Genomic DNA, 17,107 nt, shown 5'->3' with positions numbered 1-17,107 from the left:
CTTTTTTTTCAGACCTAATTGAAGAGAGTGAGGGAAGTAAAGAGGAGGAACATCATGTTAAAATTGAGGACAAAAATCATTTACAGACTGATGGTATTTTGAAAAGGAGAGACAAGAATCGTTTCACCTGTACTCAGTGTGGGAAGAGTTTTGGAGGAAATGGCAATCTTAAGATTCACATGATGATCCACACTGGAGAGAAACCATTCACATGCACTCAGTGTGGAAAGAGTTTCAGCCAATCATCACACCTTAATGACCACATGATGATTCACACCGGAGAGAAACCATTCACGTGCACTCAGTGTGGGAAGAGTTTCATCCGGTTATCATTGCTTAATCAACACATGATGATTCACACTGGAGAGAAACCATTCACATGTACTCAGTGTGGGAAGAGTTTCAGGCAAACATCATACCTTAATGAACACATGATGATCCACACCGGAGAGAAACCATTCACATGCCCTCAGTGTTGGAAGAGTTTCAGCCGCTCATCAGACCTTAATCTACATATGAGGATCCACACTGGAGAGAAACCATTCACATGCACCCAGTGTGGGAAGAGTTTCAGCTGCTCATCATCCCTTAATAAACACATGAGGATTCACACTGGAGAGAAACCATTCACATGCACTCAGTGTGGGAAGAGTTTCAGCCAATCATCAGACCTTAATAAACACATGATGATCCACACTGGAGAGAAATCATTCACATGCACTCAGTGTGGAAAGACTTTCAGCCGCTCATCAAACCTTAATCAACACATGAGGATCCACACTGGAGAGAAACCATTCACATGCACTAAGTGTGGGAAGAGTTTCAACTGCTCATCACACCTTAATCGACACATGAGGAATCACACTGGAGAGAAGCTATTCACATGCACTCAGTGTGGGAAGAGTTTCAGACAACCATCACTCCTTTATCTACACATGATAAGCCACAACAGAGAGAAACCCACAGCTTCGGTGTGGGACGAGTTTCAGCAACTCCTCAGACCTTAATAAACACATGATGACCCACACTGTAGATAAACCATTCACATGCACTCTGTGTGGGAAGAGTATCAACCAATCAGTCAACCCTAATGAACACATTAAGATCCACACTGGTGTGAGAGAGTATTTGTGCTTTGAGTGTGAGAAGACTTTTATTACAGCTCTAAAATTAAAACTGCACCAGACATTTCACACTGGACAGTAGTGATGGGAAGTTCATATCATTTTACTTACTGGGATCTTTGAGTCTCATTCATCAAGATGACAGTATCTTTTTTCGGAGTCACGTGACGGTAATGGCGGAGTAGCAGCTCAAGATTTGGTCTCAAGATATATTATGTTAAGAGGCTCTCTTTATGGGCAAGAAATTTCAGTTTTAAATATATATTTTCCACCTATTCAGACCACAGATTTTATTTCTAAGGTTTTTTCAAAATTTGCGCATTGGCTTTGTGACAACACAGTTATAGCAGGTGATTTTAATTGTTTTTTCTCCTCATTAGTAGATAAATGTCCTTCAACACAAAATCGTAGTCAGATGTCGAATAGAGTCAAAGCTGTTTTGGATACCTGCAAAGAACTTGATCTGGTTGATACTTGGAGGGTGTTACACCCTAATGATAAGGAGTTTACATATTATTCAGCTGTTCATAAAACCAGTAGTAGAATTGACTTGATCTTCAACCCCTAAAATTTCTTTTAGTAAAGTTGAGTATTGTAATTTTGGGGATATTTTGATATCCGATCAAGCACCGCTCTGTATAGGCATAAATTTCAGTAATTTGACACTCTCTAATAAACAATGGAGGTATAATTCATACCTAAATTTTGACCCTAATTTTGAAGGTTTTTTTAACAGAACAGATGAATCACTTTTTTGTAGAAAACAAAACTCCGGGTGTTTCTCCAGGGTTACTTTGGGATACAGCAAAAGCATATGCTCGAGGTTTAATTATATCATATTCAGCTAGGCTTAGGAAAAAAGTAGAAGAGAACAGAGAAACTTAGAGCTCAAACTACATGATTTACAGGCCAGATATAATTTATCTCCCTCAGATGAACTAAGATGTGACATACAAATAACAAAAACTGCATTGGAAGCGATACTTACGAAAAAGGCGGAGAAATCAATGTTCTTTGTAAAGCAAAGTGTACGAATTTGCTAATAAACCTAATCGCTATTTGGCTAATCTTTTGCGGGTTAGGACATCTACTCAAAATATACCTTGTATTAAAGAGTTGAATGGTTCTTTGAATTATAATAATAAGGAAATTAATAATAGTTTTAGAATCTTTTTTGAGCAATTGTACACATCTAAATTTAATTATAGTGTTGAAATTAATATGGAAGCTTTTTTTACAAACCTATCTCTTCCTCAAATTTCAGATGACCAGAGAAAGATATTAGACGCTCCATTAACTCTCAGTGAATTTAAGAATAGTATTCAATCTCTCCCTAATAACAAGGCACCAGGTCCTGATGGTCTCAGTGCAGAGTTTTATAAAAAAGTTTGTCAGTATTTTATCTGGCCCATTACATGAGATGATTCTTCACTCATTTGAAAAAGGGGTCCTTCCCCCTTCAATGATGGAAGCTAATATTTCCTTGGTTCATAAAAAAAGTAAACCAGCTGATGAATGCTCCTCTTATATGCCCATATCTGTTTTAAATATAGATTCTAAGCTTTTTGTCAAAGTACTGGCTTCTCGATTGGAGTCAATACTACCTTCTATTATTAATAACGATCAGACAGGATTTATATGGGGTACATTCTCATCGCATAATATAAGAAGGCTTTTTAACATTATTAAACATTGTTCTTTATATAGCCCAGACTCACTGGTTATATCACTTGATGCAGAAAAGGCTTTCGATCGGTTGGAATGGCCATACCTTTTTTTTGTGCTTAAAAAATTTGGGTTAGGGGCTGACTATATTAATTGGATCTGTATATTATACAATTTTCCTCTTTCTGCTGTAATTTATAATAGTCTTAGAACTAGTAACTTTAATATTGAAAGAGGTACAAGACAAGGATGTCCGTTGAGCCCTTTAATTTTTGCCCTGGCAATGGAACCCTTAGCGGTAAAAATAAGACAGGATACAAATATCCAAGGTATTTCTTTAAAGGATCAACAGCATAAAATTTCGTTATATGCTGATGATGTTTTGATTTACTTAGAGTCCCCTAAGAAATCTATACCTAATTTGATGACACTAATTAATGATTATGGATCTTTCTCTGGTTACAAAATAAATTTTTCTAAGAGCGAAGCCATGCCTCTTAATAATTCGCATAGATTACATCCTAGTATATCGCATCCATTTCGGTGGTCCCCCGGGGGCTTTTATTACTTGGCCATAAAAGTTTCCTCTCAGATATCAAACTTATAAAGTCTAAACTTCATTCCCCTTTTACAATCGGTAATACAAAATTTGGATAGGTGGTGTGCCCTACCATTATCCTTACTGGGTCGTATTCATCTCATTAAAATGAATGTTCTTCCACGCTTTCTCTACTTATTTCAAATGCTCCCTATTAAAATTACTAAAAAAGTTATAGCCCAGTTGAATAGTGCTATAATAAGACTACGATATAGTGTCCTTATTCTCCCCATTAAATCAGGTGGTTTAGCTGCCCCATCCTTTTTATATTATTATCTGGCTGCTCAGTCTAGGTTTCTTTTAGAATGGCTTATAGATGACCCAGAATCTACTTGGATTGGACCTGAAGCTGCATCCCTGGACGGGATTCCCCTACGTAATTTGCTTTATATCTCAACTGCTAAAGCTTCTGCTCTGATCAAAGGTAATAGTATTTTAAAGAATATGTTAGACATATGGCGGCAAATTAGAAAACGTTAAGGTTATGAGAATTGTTTCTCACTATCAACCCCTCTCCATGGAAATCCAGATTAACCACCAGGCCTTAGAGCTGGGCTAGAAGATTGGAGTGATAAGGGCATTAAAGTGGTGGGTGATATTATTCAGGATGGTACGATTCTCACATTCCAACAGATTAAGGATAAGTTTAGTATTCCTAATGTGGACTTTTTTAAGTATCTACAGGTTCGAAACTTTATTTTGACAAAATATAGAGATTACCCAGGATGATTTGGTATTTCCCCAGTTGAATCACTTCTTGCCATTGAGAAGCAGGTCAAATGCATTACTCAGCGTGTCTATGTAACCGGTTCTGCGTTGTGTTTTCTTATTTTTATGAAGGAATAACCAGTCGGAGATCTGCAGTTGTGACGGCTCTTTACTCACTGAGAATAAACCAAAAGCACAGCTTTAACAGTGTGTCTTCGCCCTTACAGCTTTTCTCTCCCATGCGCAGTCAGTGCAGAAAGGGGAGAGATGGAGAGAGAGATAGAACAAAACTCCAAACAATATTAACAAAGTGACAACCCAGCTAGAAATTTTACATTCCCTGAATGTTAAGGACGTTCTGAGAATGTCACAATGTTGAGTTCTTTAAAGGTTTGGAGGACGTTATTTGAGGGACCTTTACAGAACATTCAGAACGTTCTCAGAATGTTTAGGGGACCAAACCTTATTGGAAAATTTGACATTCTCACAACGTTCTCATAACGTGCTTGGTGGTGTTAAGGCCGTTGTCTAGTAACGTTCCCAGAAAGACAAGATGTGGAATTCTTTAAAGGTGTGAGGGATGTTATTTTGCGGACCTTCACAGAATGTTATTTTCTTGTCCTGAATGTTAGAGACAGAAAGAGCTCAATCAATAAAATGTTACTAAAATTGTCTTTATTGGCAGAAAACATAAAGCATTTGTCAAACAATTAAATTTTTAATATGCTGTGTCCGTGTGTGTTTGTGTGTGTCTCTTAGTCACATTCTCTATCATCCAGTTGTCTTTCTGCTGCCTGAAACAAAGCATAAATAACAATATTTACAAATAAGTTCACTTTGTATTTATTTTATTTTTTTACTTTCAGGTGTACACAGTGGTGCTTGAGTCTTATAAAATATTTCAAAATTAATATATTTTGAATTTAAAAAAATATATAAATCTCCATATCTACATCCCACTTATCTATTATTGAAGAACTGCCACTCAAATATTTTTTGATAAGGAAACGGCGTTACACACTCCACTGAAGACATCCATAAGCCTACATAGTTATTTTCGTTTGCAAAGCGCAAAAATTTGTTTCCAAACTACTTCTAAATTCAATTCTAATTTCCAGCAAGTGAATAAATAAACAATAATATAGAAGTGTGGTCAGAAAACTGAGTTGTTTTTTCATAAGGGGTTTTAATTCGTTTTTGACAGTACAGTGGATATTTTAGGCTATATACTACACTACCTCCTATTAAACGTTGACAAAAAATATTGTCATTAAAAGCTAAAACTTTTATAAACAAAAGCTTCAGTACTTTTTCCAGACTCTACAACACAGTAAAATCATCAGAGTAAAGTTTACTCAGTTCAGCAGTTAAAGTTAATGAGACAATGATAGGGTTAATTAAGTGATGATTGAGCACTGATGATGAACACCTGCTGTTAATAAGCACAAACAGAGAAGAGAAACACAAAACTACATCTACCTTCAGTCACAGCCGTATATTAGTGGTGGGCAAAGCGAGGCTTCGTGAAACACTGAAACAGTCGAAGCAAATGTGTCGAAGCTTCGAAACGTTTCGAAACCTCACTCCACAGTGACATCTAGTGGTCATTTTTTTATGTATTGCACTGAAACAGCTTCAGCAAAGAACAATTGAACAAATTGAGGCATTAAACCAAACTTTGTTTGTTTGATCCTTCAAGTAACATGGTACAGTGGTTAAGGTGTCAGACTTCCATGCGGGGTTAGTAGCTTTCGAATCCAGACTATCACAGTTGTTTTGAAATGCTTTGATACCAATTGGTAATGCTTTGCTCTTGTATCGTTTTTGTTTCAACATTGGTCTGATATCCGAATAAACAATTTGTGAATAAATATGTCTTGTTTTTGTCTTAAAACAGGGTTGTTGCTAGATCAAAAACGGTGGCCTGAAGTTATCAAGAATTATTTATATTATTCATTAAATTTCCCATTTATTGTATTTTATTAATGTCCACCCAAACCCTAAACCCAACCATACTGTAAAAATATTTATTATTGTTTTACAGTGTTACAAAAATGATGCTAAATTGATGGCGTAACTGCAGCTGTATCCTATTTAGGCTACACAAAACAGAAACATGATTAAAATACATAAAACCATGATTTCAGAGTATTTGTACAAGTCGGGATTCGAACCCAAAACATCATACAAAGTATAGAATCAATAAGCAAACACACAGTGCTCTAAGCCATATGAGACAGAGATTATTTAATGACCTTGGCAGTCAAATGAGCATTCGCCAGGTCTCGAAACGTTTCTAAGCTGATCGATGCTTTGAATCGCTTTAGTCACGTGACTAGGTGTTTCGAAACACTTTAGTCACGTGACTTGGGTGCTTCGGATCATGCTTCGGTGCAGTGTTTCGAAACACTTGCGCTTCAGGATCTCGACACTGTGTCGAAACATCAGTTTCACGTCAGCCATCCCTACCGTATATAAAATAAACTAAATAAAACACATCAAATTTTTCAAAATCTCAGCAGAGCATCATTAAGCAACTCCACAAACAGCAGCTTTACTTATTAACAACCTGTTTGGCCTTATTTCTGCCACACTCTACAAAATTACATATAGATAATATTAATAGTTAACTAAGTCATTTTTTATAACAGCAATAAAAAAATAAATAAAAACACTTTTTGTGTTTAAGCTGTCACCATTGAGGAGAACAGTAGCTGCTTTACTTGGACTCTGACTCGTTTGTTAATGTTAGCTTCTCTTTGCTTGCCAAACAGTGTATTATGGCAAACATTGTATAAAGAGAGCAGTTGTGCTCTGGATAATTGACTCTATGGTGGTTTAGTCACTAGTCAAATCAGTAAAATTGGTTTTGACCTAATAAGTTTAAATAATGTTGTATCACAAAATGAGCACTGTATTAAGAAAACAGAGCTCACCAGTACTTTTCTTCAGGTCATAAAACACATTGAACATCTGACACACTTAAAACACACAGACATAAAGAATCAGAGTATGCTTCTCAACTATGGTGAATTTTTTATTTATTTTTTCTCCTCTACAGTGCATGCTGGGAACTATGGATGAATGTTGTATGATTGTCTTACCATGCACCGCAGCCAAAAATAAATAAAACTCTAACCACTGTTGAGATAGATACGCTGATTATTGATGTCTGTGTCTCTGAATTGATTCAGATGCTCAATGTGTTTCAATAAATATAAAACCACAGCTGAGGTCCATTCTCCTGATAAACACTGAATTTAGTTTCTTATGTATTTAAATATAATATCTTATACAGTTACTCTTGTCAAGAGTAAGAATCAATACAGGATGTCAACTTAATCACATTTGCTCTCATTATACTTGTCCTAGCAAGCAAAGAAACATTTACATTAGAAATCGAGTCCAAGTAAATCCACCACTTTTCTCCACAATGGTGACATTTGGAGTTGTTTTTTTTTTTTTTTTTTGTGAAATGTAAAGAACTAAACCGTTAATTCTCAATAAATCTCATGTGGACTTTTGTGAACATCTGACAGAAATAAAGTCAATCAGGTAAGCAATGAGCAAACAGCAGGTGTTCATCATCAGTGCTCAATCATCACTTAATTAACCCCATCACTGTCTCATTAACTTTAAATCTGCTGCTGAGTAAATTTTGCTTAATTTAGAGAGGGACCAAATATTCTCTGAACTGGGTAAATTTTACTCTGAGGATTTTGCTGTGTAACCATAACTATAAAATAAATATTCAACACAAATGTCAATTACCAGTAAAAAAGAAACAGTTGGAACAGTCAGGAACAGACGTGGGGCCTGTTTCAGAAAGGAGGTTAACTGAAAACTCAGAGTATTTTAACCCTGAAATGAGAGAAACTCTGGGTTTTCCGTTTCAAAATGGCAGGTTTGTTAAACTCGAGAAAGCAGGGTAAGTCAAGCCTGTTTCTGAAAGAAAGGTAACTTTAACTCAGAGTCAGTTACTGTGGTAACTTACTCTGTGAATCTAACCTGGTCAGAAGCAGGTTTTATTCTCTAAACTCAGAGTTTCTGTCTGTCTCCTCCCCTTTTTTAAAGATGAAGCGGCATTTCTCGCCTTAGCCTTACATTTCCACACACCTATTTTTATGCTCATTTTGGATACGTGCATAAAAACGATTGATAGAAATGTCATGATGCACATAACTTTTTAAAATATGCATAAAAAAACGCGCTTAACTGAGTAGGATAAACTTTTATTCGATAGGAAATGTGTGCATAAACTACGATGGAAACACTTTTACTAAACAAATTACAGTATGTACATTAAAAAAAAGATCATGATCATATGATAATGAAAATTTGTGTAAATGGACAAACCAGCAAGCTGAGCACACTGTAGCATGTCTTAAATATTGTTTTAGTCATTCTAAAATGCCTTAACTGTTTCAGTATTAGTGTATATTATTATTACCTCCGAACGTCTGGTGCGTGTCAAGAGTCTCCGCGTCTCATGGCTTCAGACGCCCCCACGTGTTCATTGTGTTTCAGCATTGTCTTCTGACATCGAGGCGCAAGTACATTAATTAGGCTAAATAAAGAATTAATTGACGCAGCTTCTTCTACCACAGTAAATTCTGTTTTTACTGTTGATATTTGGTGCCAGTTTAATCAGGAAGTGACGATTTTTTTCTCTTTGACTCGTTGGATGGAATTTTATTCGTATCTTTTATGCAATATTCCAGTTTTGCACATAAATTTATGTAATATATTTGGATGGAAACATAGCTATTGCCTACATTTTAGTCACACACAGAAGAACTGTACTAGAATGACTTATCCTTTTTTAATAAATAATTAAATTAAATTCACCTTCGACATGCACTGTAACTAGATTAATGGGATTATTATCCTTTCTAAAAAATATTTTTAGTACTGCTTACCTTCTAAATGTTATATTAACCTCTATCACTTGATCAATAAAAAAGGCAGACACACAAGTGCACTGTTAAATCATTTAAAACTAATAAATGTATAAAAAAGTTTAGAAAAAAAAATGATAAACGTCACAAATTACAATACTTATTTTATTATACTTAAATATTTAAATACTTAAAAAGTGAAATTAGGCATTAACTTGAGCAGCTGTTTTCCCACGCTAACTGTCTCTTCTTCACTGATGGTTGTTTCTTTTCAAATATATACACACTCATATTTGCTATAACTTTGCATGAGAACATCAAGTTCAGCTGGAGAAAGAAATGGTGATCTCTTTTATAAGATATTGCCATAGTCACTCGTAATGTCTACGCTCCATTGATAATGCCTTTTTAAAGTCACGGTGTGCGCGCTTAACTCTGAGTTGGTCTACTCGAAGTTGATTGACCCAACTCAGATCAGCTGTTCTGAAACCGAAAACTCTGAGTTTTTAATCTCTCGGTAAATCAACTCAGAGTTCAAGTTTAAACTCTGAGTTGTTTGAACCTCCTTACTGAAACAGGCCCCAGTTGTATGTAATATCTGAATGCTTTTAAGGACTAAACTTACCTGAAATTGGCAAAAGCAGCCCCATGAGCAGCTTTGTTGACAGGCAGAATGAGTGCCGTTGTTTAATGATTTAGGGAATCGACTTCAAAAGAGTCGATTCCTCAATGGACCTATTGCAGGAATTGACTCGAAGACAGGAATCGAATCCCAGAAACGAGTCTGTTTTTTTTTTTTTCAAGCTCTCCAGAATGAAGCAGTTACACGCTACACTACAGTTTTAATGCTCATTCTTGAGCACGATGAACATCGAAGATACGTTTTACTTGTTTGCTTTTGAATTTTGAGACCACGACCACTAGCTATTAGGATTAGTGCTGCGGGAGTGCTCTTGGTAACGTTTTTAAGTGATCATAGAATGACCAAAACAGAACGTCCTCCTAAAGTCCTATTCAAAACGTTATTATTTGACTAAAGGAGGACCATGTGAAAACATTCTTTTAATGTTAGAAAGGTTGTCTTTGTAACGTTATTATGTGACCATAAAATAACCAAAAAAGCACGTCCTCCTCAAGTCATACTGGGAACGTTATTATATGACTAAAGGAGGACCATGTGGAAACGTTCTGCTAATGTTAGAAAAGTTCTCTTTGTAACGTTATTATGTGACCATAGAATGACCAAAACAGAACGTCCTCCTAAAGTCATACTGGGAACGTTATTTTATGACTAAAAGAGAACGTTTTAAGAACATCCCTAATGTTCTGTAAAGGTTCGGGACTTTCATTACCTTTAGGGAACTTTAAGGGAACGTTGCGAGAACATCGCCTCCTACCTGGGAATCTGCTTTAATGAGGTTTCTTTGAATGGTTCAGTACCTCAAAAAAGAATCTGTCTGAGAACAGTGCACCATTGAGAAAACTTTTGGAAACAGGGGTGGAGTGGCACTGGGATAAGTCGCAACTAGAGAGTTTTGAGAAACTAAAGGCACAGCTGAGCAACGCACCAGTTCTCAAATATTATTATGTCAACAAGGAAGTGACTCTTTCTGTTGATGCTAGTTCAAAGGTTCTGGGAGCAGTCATCCTCCAAGAAGGACATCCTGTGGCCTATGGTTCAAGAGACTGCCAGAAAAGGTATGCTCAGATAGAAAAAGAGCTGTTAGCCATCGTATATGGTTGTGAAAAATCTAGCCAATACCTATATGGAGAGGCAGTAAAAGTGCAGTCAGACAACAAGCCGTTGGAGACTGTCTTCAAAAAGCCTCTACAGAAAACTTCTCCTCGCCTGCAGAGGATGTTGTTGAAGCTCCAGCCGTATGATCTACAGGTTTACCACAAACCTGCACTGTAAAAAATTGCTGTTAAAAAACGGTCAGATTCTACGGTAAATTAATGTTTTTTCACTAAAACATTAATATTCTGTTAAAAACAGTGCTTTCTGGGTAACATTTTTGTTTTCGAGAAAGTAACCAACTGCAGAAAACTGAGCTAACAGAGTTCAGATTCGATGTTTTGAAGTCTGTGTTTAAAATCACGCTTTGTGTCCTTGTTCACTATTTCATACACTAGTTAACTAATATAGTTCACCTGACAGTTTTAATGAACACTAATGAGTGAATTCAGACACTGATGAACACCTGCTGTTAATAATTACAATTACTGAAGAAAATAAACAAGAAACACAAACAGTGACTTGAGTTACAACATTAAATAAAATAAAATAAAATAAAACAGCTTCAGTCTCAGCAGAGGATCATTAAACAACTCCACAAACAACAGCAGACACACACTTATTACTGACTGATTTGACTTCCATACTATTCTCATTGAGATCCAACAGAAATTAAGTTGTTTTTTGTGTCACCGTGATGGAGTGAGGGGCTGGTTTAGTTGGGCTCTTCACCCTTGAACTCATTTAAGAAGACTTTCCAACTGCTGTAATACAGAGTTTACAAAACGTTTGTGCTATAGCAATAAAGTTGGGAAGTCAATAAATAGAGAAATCTATTTGTCTGAAATTAGTTCTGATAAATATTTTGTTATAAATCTGGAAGAAGGACTTCATGCAATAGATTTTATGCTTAGTTGCAGGTATTAATTTAATTAATGAGAAGTGGAACCAGAAAAGATACCTCCGTAATTACTTAACAGTTAAGAAATAACATACAAAAACAGTTCAGTTATGACAAATACACACTCAGACCTCATGAATCTGACCTTGTATCTCAACAATGGTAACATCTCAAATGTTTCATGCTGCAATGCATGCTGGGAGTGGCACGGTACAAATATCCCAGCATGCATTGCGGTATAAATAAATGTTGTATAATGGTCTTACAGTTTTCTTTATTTGCGTTTGATTCTGCTGTTGTTTATGTTTCGACTTTCAGTTGCCTGTTTATGAGTTAAACTGTTAATTTTGTTAGTTGTCACCATTATTGAGGTTCATATGCTGATTATTGATGTCTCTTTGAGTGCGATTTACACCATAGAGCAGTGTTATTGTCCAAGATATTCTTAAAAACTTCCAGAAATCATTGCCATATATAGACATAAAATGTAAAACAATAGATTTAACATTGAATAGGTGCAGTAAATTTCATTATACTAAATGAGAACAGACTCTGCCATTTAATAGCAACATGAACATCACCAGATCTTATTTAGGTTTTTGGCTGGCTTGCCACAACAAAGGAGCTTTTTAAACAAAGTTCTTAACAATTGCAGCAGCCAAGATAAATAAATGATAAAAATGACAGGGCTAAGAGCCCAACTAAAGCAAACTCTGTTCTCCATGATGGTGACGTAAAACTTTAACTTTTTCTCAAGAAGAACTTTAGTAGATGTTATACAAAAATACATGTATTAAGTAATAAGTGTAGCTGGTGATGATGTTTGTAGAGTTGTTTAATCATCCGCTGATCATTTAAATGATTTAATCATTTGTTGTTCTTCAGGTTATTTCATTATAAAGCTGGGACTAAAGTTTTGTATGTTCTGTTCTTGTTTTTTCCCTTCAGTATTTCTTCATTTGTTCATTGTTAATCCTCAATTATCATTTAATTAGTCAGTTAATTAATGAATTTACTTCAGCTTTGCTACATGTTTCTTGAACACTCAGTAGTGTGGACACTTCAATAAAAACTGAAGTATAGGCTCTGGGGTTTAAAGGGTTAAAGGTGTGAGAGGTAAAAACACAGTGTAAAAATGTATTTTAACAGTAATATACTGTTAATTTACACAACGGAAGTAGACTGTAAAAAAACAGTATATTGCTGGCAACCACAGCTGCCAGTAGATTACCGTTAAATCAAGGAAAAAACTGTATTTTACTGTAAAACCTGAAGCTAATTTCTTCTGTCTGTCACCGTTGTGGAGGAGAGTAGAGCCAGTGTATGAGTTAAAGATGAACAATGAACTGCTGATGTTATTCTGTATGTTTCTTTATTTAAAGAAAGCGGGTGTTTAGTTGCTGATGCAGTCAGAATCTCTCTTGTGATTACAGATTTACATGTATGTGTGTTGTTGTGAAAAATAAGACATTAGAGTTAAACCGAACCTTTCTAATTAACTAAAATAAGTTATCATTATGATTATGCTTCTAGGCATATATAGCACAATACTTCATAAACTCATTCAGCAGTTGGCCAATTTGAGGCAGTTTCTTTCAGTGAGCAGAATGAGTTCACTTGAGTATTGTGTAAATCAATGTAGTCCATGTATTTTTACAGCAACATACTGTAAAATAACATTACATTGCTGGCAACTGCAGCTGCCAGTATTTTACTGTTTTTTAACGGGACAATTTTTAACAGTGTGGGCAGGAACTGAAAATAGCAGATACACTGAGCAAAGCCTATCTAGATGAAAAGACAGAACAACTGCTAAAGACCTAGAAGTGCATCACTTGACAGAATGTCTGCCTATTTCAGAAGATAAATTAAGAGAAATCAAGGAAGCTACTGCAGGGGACGAAGAACTACAAATACTGATGTCAGTAGTAAATTTTTTGCTAGACATGGGATTCCGCATTAAGTAGTTTCAGACAATGGACCACAGTTTGTAAGTGCACAATTTAGAAATTTCCAACATAAATGGGAGTTCAAGCAGTCCACATCAAGGCCCAGATATCCACAACCTAATGGCCAAAGCGAAATAGCAGAACAGACTATTAAAAATTTGCTCAAAAAGGCCCAAGAAAGTAATGGAGACCAATATGATGCTCTACTTTAGTACAAAAGTTTGCCACTCGGTGGAGTGAACTTGTCTCCAGCACAGCTTCTCATGGGTCGCCGGGTAAAAGCTAAACTGCCAACAGCAAGTAAGTTGTTACAACCTCAGCTGCAAAGAGGAGTTCTGAAGTGCCTAAAAGACAGACAGCGGAAACAAAAGTTTTACTTCGATCAAGGAGCAAAATGTCTGCGTGCATTAAAGGAAGGAGAAATTGTGAGAATGAGAGCAGACAATCAATGGCTAACGGCTGTGGTGGTTGGAAAGCATGAAAAACCAAGATCATTTCTGGTTCAAACACAGCATGAAGAAAGATTTAGGAGAAATCGAAAACACTTGCTCAAGACAAGGGAGACCAGCTTCCAGAATTCACATATTTTTGACTCAGTTGATCCAGTGACAATGGGTGTGTTCCAAATGTGATAACTAACATGCCAGCGTCAGTGCCAGTCTCTACAGATGGAGGATTGTCTTCAGTGCCTAAAGTTCTGGCAGGGTGGTTAGACCGCCAAAGCGTTATTTCTGTTGAAATTCATGGACTGCAACTGTTAAATAGTACCTGTGAAAAGTTTAGTAACTAAAGTTTCTTAGAGTCGTAAGAGAGTTAATGCATCTTTGTTTATAAGTAAAAAAAAAGAAAAAGAAAAAAAAGGAAGATGTGATGTATTCTGATTTACACCACTAGGTGGTGCCCTGTGTATACTGTGAAGCACTATGTACAACATGATGATTTTTAAGACCACAACCTAAGGGGCCGATCACACCGAACACGCTCTATGCATTAAGAAGCACCTCTTTTGAATGGTTTACTAACGGCAAGAGTTTTACTCACATTTTTAACCGCCTGCTGCGCCTCGCGGTTTTGCCGTAGTAGACTTTAGACGTTGACACCCTTGCAATGAGAGGGGACCAGGCTCATTGTTCACATTAACACACTCATAATAACATGACTTGGAATAACAAGACTAATAATCTTCTTTCGTTTTATCTCATAGTTTTATAATTGATATGAGCATATTTATAGAAGCTCTAATGAGATTGTTGTGAATTTGACTCAAATTATATAATAATTGCTGATTAAATGTGTTAATTTTTGTCATAGAATATATTTTTCACTCATACATCCACTTTAAAAAGTTCTTTTATCAAAGATTTGTGGTTTCATCAAGTTTTTTGATGATTGATCTGCATATTCTAAAAGCAGTGCAAATCAGATTATTGATAATTTGACTGATATATTTTCTGTTCTTCTTTACTGTAAAAATTATTACATTATATTTTATAAGGGATTATTTTATTGTTTTATGATGATTGATAAGTAAAAATAAATGGCAGGGCAAATTGATTTGACTAATTTGAATTAATTTTGTTAATGTGACATGTTTCTGTCCGATATTACATAATCCATGCATACTGCCACTATAAATAAAAGTTATTTTTTGAAGAATTTGACACGTGGCCCTTCACTTAGTTTGCAAAACTTGATGTGGCCCTCGGGTCTAAAAACGTTTACCCACCACTGATTTAGAGTATGTATCATTGTGTTCTGTGGTGGGAATTGGATAATCCTATCAGACAAGCTTTAAGGGATTTTTTATTGCATTTTCTAAATATTCCGTACCATATTATCCCTCGGGGACTCAAATGGCAACGAAAAGTAGGAATGAGCCAGTTGGGTTTAGGCATTGGGTAGGATAAGGAATGTAGAGTGAGATCATTTTCTGTAAGTGCTAATAACCTGTTAATATCTTAAGAATTGGCAGGTAATAAAACTAGTTTTTTTTAGTGTGAATTGTAACTTAAACTAAAGTGTCAAATGAAAAATGACAAATGAATTGAGAAGGAGCCATAATGGGTGGTTCCAGTGTTTTATCACTAATAAAGAACGGGACATTGAGCTGCTGTCGTGTCTTATTAAAGTTGAGTTTTCATCTGGGTTTTCTGCTAAAAGAAGCGCTGAGAAACATGACAGGGTGAACATCCAGTAGAAAGTCTGATTTCCTTCAGGATTTGAAGAGTTTCTTAGAGCTTATCTAATATTTAAGTCAGATTCTCATCTGTAATGTGTTTTATTCATTTAATAGAACAGAGAGACGTTCTCTGTGATTAAATAAAGCTTGCAGATCAGTTCCACACAGATATTCTCCTCAGTTATTAACCATATACAGCAGTGGTTAGTCTGTCAGGAATTGAGTTTGACTCCCCTGGTGTAGATCATCCTGTATGTGTTTTAGGAAATCCACTAACGCTCAAAAGTACAATAGAAAAGTACAGGACAGGACATCTGAGGCTTTACAGCATTCTGGAGTTTACCCTGGAGGCAGTAGTCATGTAATCACTGTCAATGCAGACCATAATCCTTTGGCTTTTCTGCACATGATGAGGAAAGTTTAATCAGAATCTGATGATGAAGAATAACAAATCTTGAATATCCAGTATACTGAAAAGGTTTAAACAGCACAGCTTTTGAGAGAGTATTGTGCTCTTAACATAAAAATAATAAATATGAGTATTTGGTTTGTATAGACCTTTTATTTCCAAGACATTGGTTGATGCTGGAAAATATATTGGTGGGGGTGTTACATTATGTGTTTTTTTTTTATATATTATACTGTCTATTTTCCAGAATCTGCTAAATATACCTCAGATCAGCGCACAAGCTGTGATTGAATTAGACACTACCACACTAACTCCTCTGAGTAACATTTCCTCTGCTCAGAGTCTGTCTGCTCCCTCTCTACATTGAGTTAATCAGACAATTAAATGATGATCGAGCACTGATGATGAAGACCTGCTGTTAATAAGCAGAATCACTGAAGACAAACACAAACACTTCAACTGACTCCAGTTACAGGCTTAGATGAAATCAAATGAAATAAGCTCAAAAGCTGAGCAACATGTCTGCCATCCTGCAGTGATGAAGCTGTGTCTGGCTCTGCTGTAGTGTTACAGAGATCGATAATGTCTGAAACGTATCCAGAATACAGATTATTGAAGCCTTTTGAACAGCTTCATCATTGTTGTTGTGCTACTTTTACTCTTTTAAACTCTACACACTTCCCATCAGGGACAATATAAAACACACAACTTAACTGGGGCTATAATTTACTCATTGTAACTTGTGTTACTGAGATTATAACAAGTAAAATATATACCACATTTGGAAAAGTGACCTGTTGTATTACAGCGACTGCTTTACTTTTGTACTCGCAACACTGCTATTACCAGCTGAGCAAAAGCCTACGTTTCTATCTTCTATTCTTATCTATTTGTGTGTCAGTGTTTTTTTTTTTATCTGACTGGTTATTTTCTCATGTCTC

The 17,107-nt window shown here is 35.9% G+C and overlaps 2 protein-coding genes across 5 annotated transcripts in view; one reads left to right on the top strand and one right to left on the bottom strand.

Annotated features, from left to right (window-relative positions):
* Positions 1 to 4,922, top strand: part of zgc:173607 — an 85,664-nt gene extending 80,742 nt beyond the window's left edge. For 2 of the 3 annotated variants that reach the window (XM_088649665.1, XM_088649664.1), the window contains one exon: positions 13 to 4,922. In XM_088649665.1, the coding sequence (XP_088505791.1) occupies positions 13 to 1,007 (995 nt within the window). In that variant the 3' untranslated portion in view covers positions 1,008 to 4,922. The remainder of the gene's footprint in view (positions 1 to 12) is intronic. The other variant, NM_001440731.1, reaches the window with a different exon arrangement.
* LOC137491263 (uncharacterized) overlaps positions 1 to 17,107 on the bottom strand; it is a 104,816-nt gene that overhangs the window by 34,549 nt on the left and 53,160 nt on the right. The gene's annotated exons all lie outside the window — the stretch shown is intronic.

This window comes from Danio rerio, chromosome 4, assembly GCF_052040795.2.
Source record: "Danio rerio strain M-AB ecotype USA chromosome 4, GRCz13ab, whole genome shotgun sequence".
In the NCBI taxonomy this organism is placed as follows: domain Eukaryota; kingdom Metazoa; phylum Chordata; class Actinopteri; order Cypriniformes; family Danionidae; genus Danio; species Danio rerio.
Note: the sequence above shows the minus strand (reverse complement) of the source record. Positions and strands in the feature narration are given on the sequence as shown.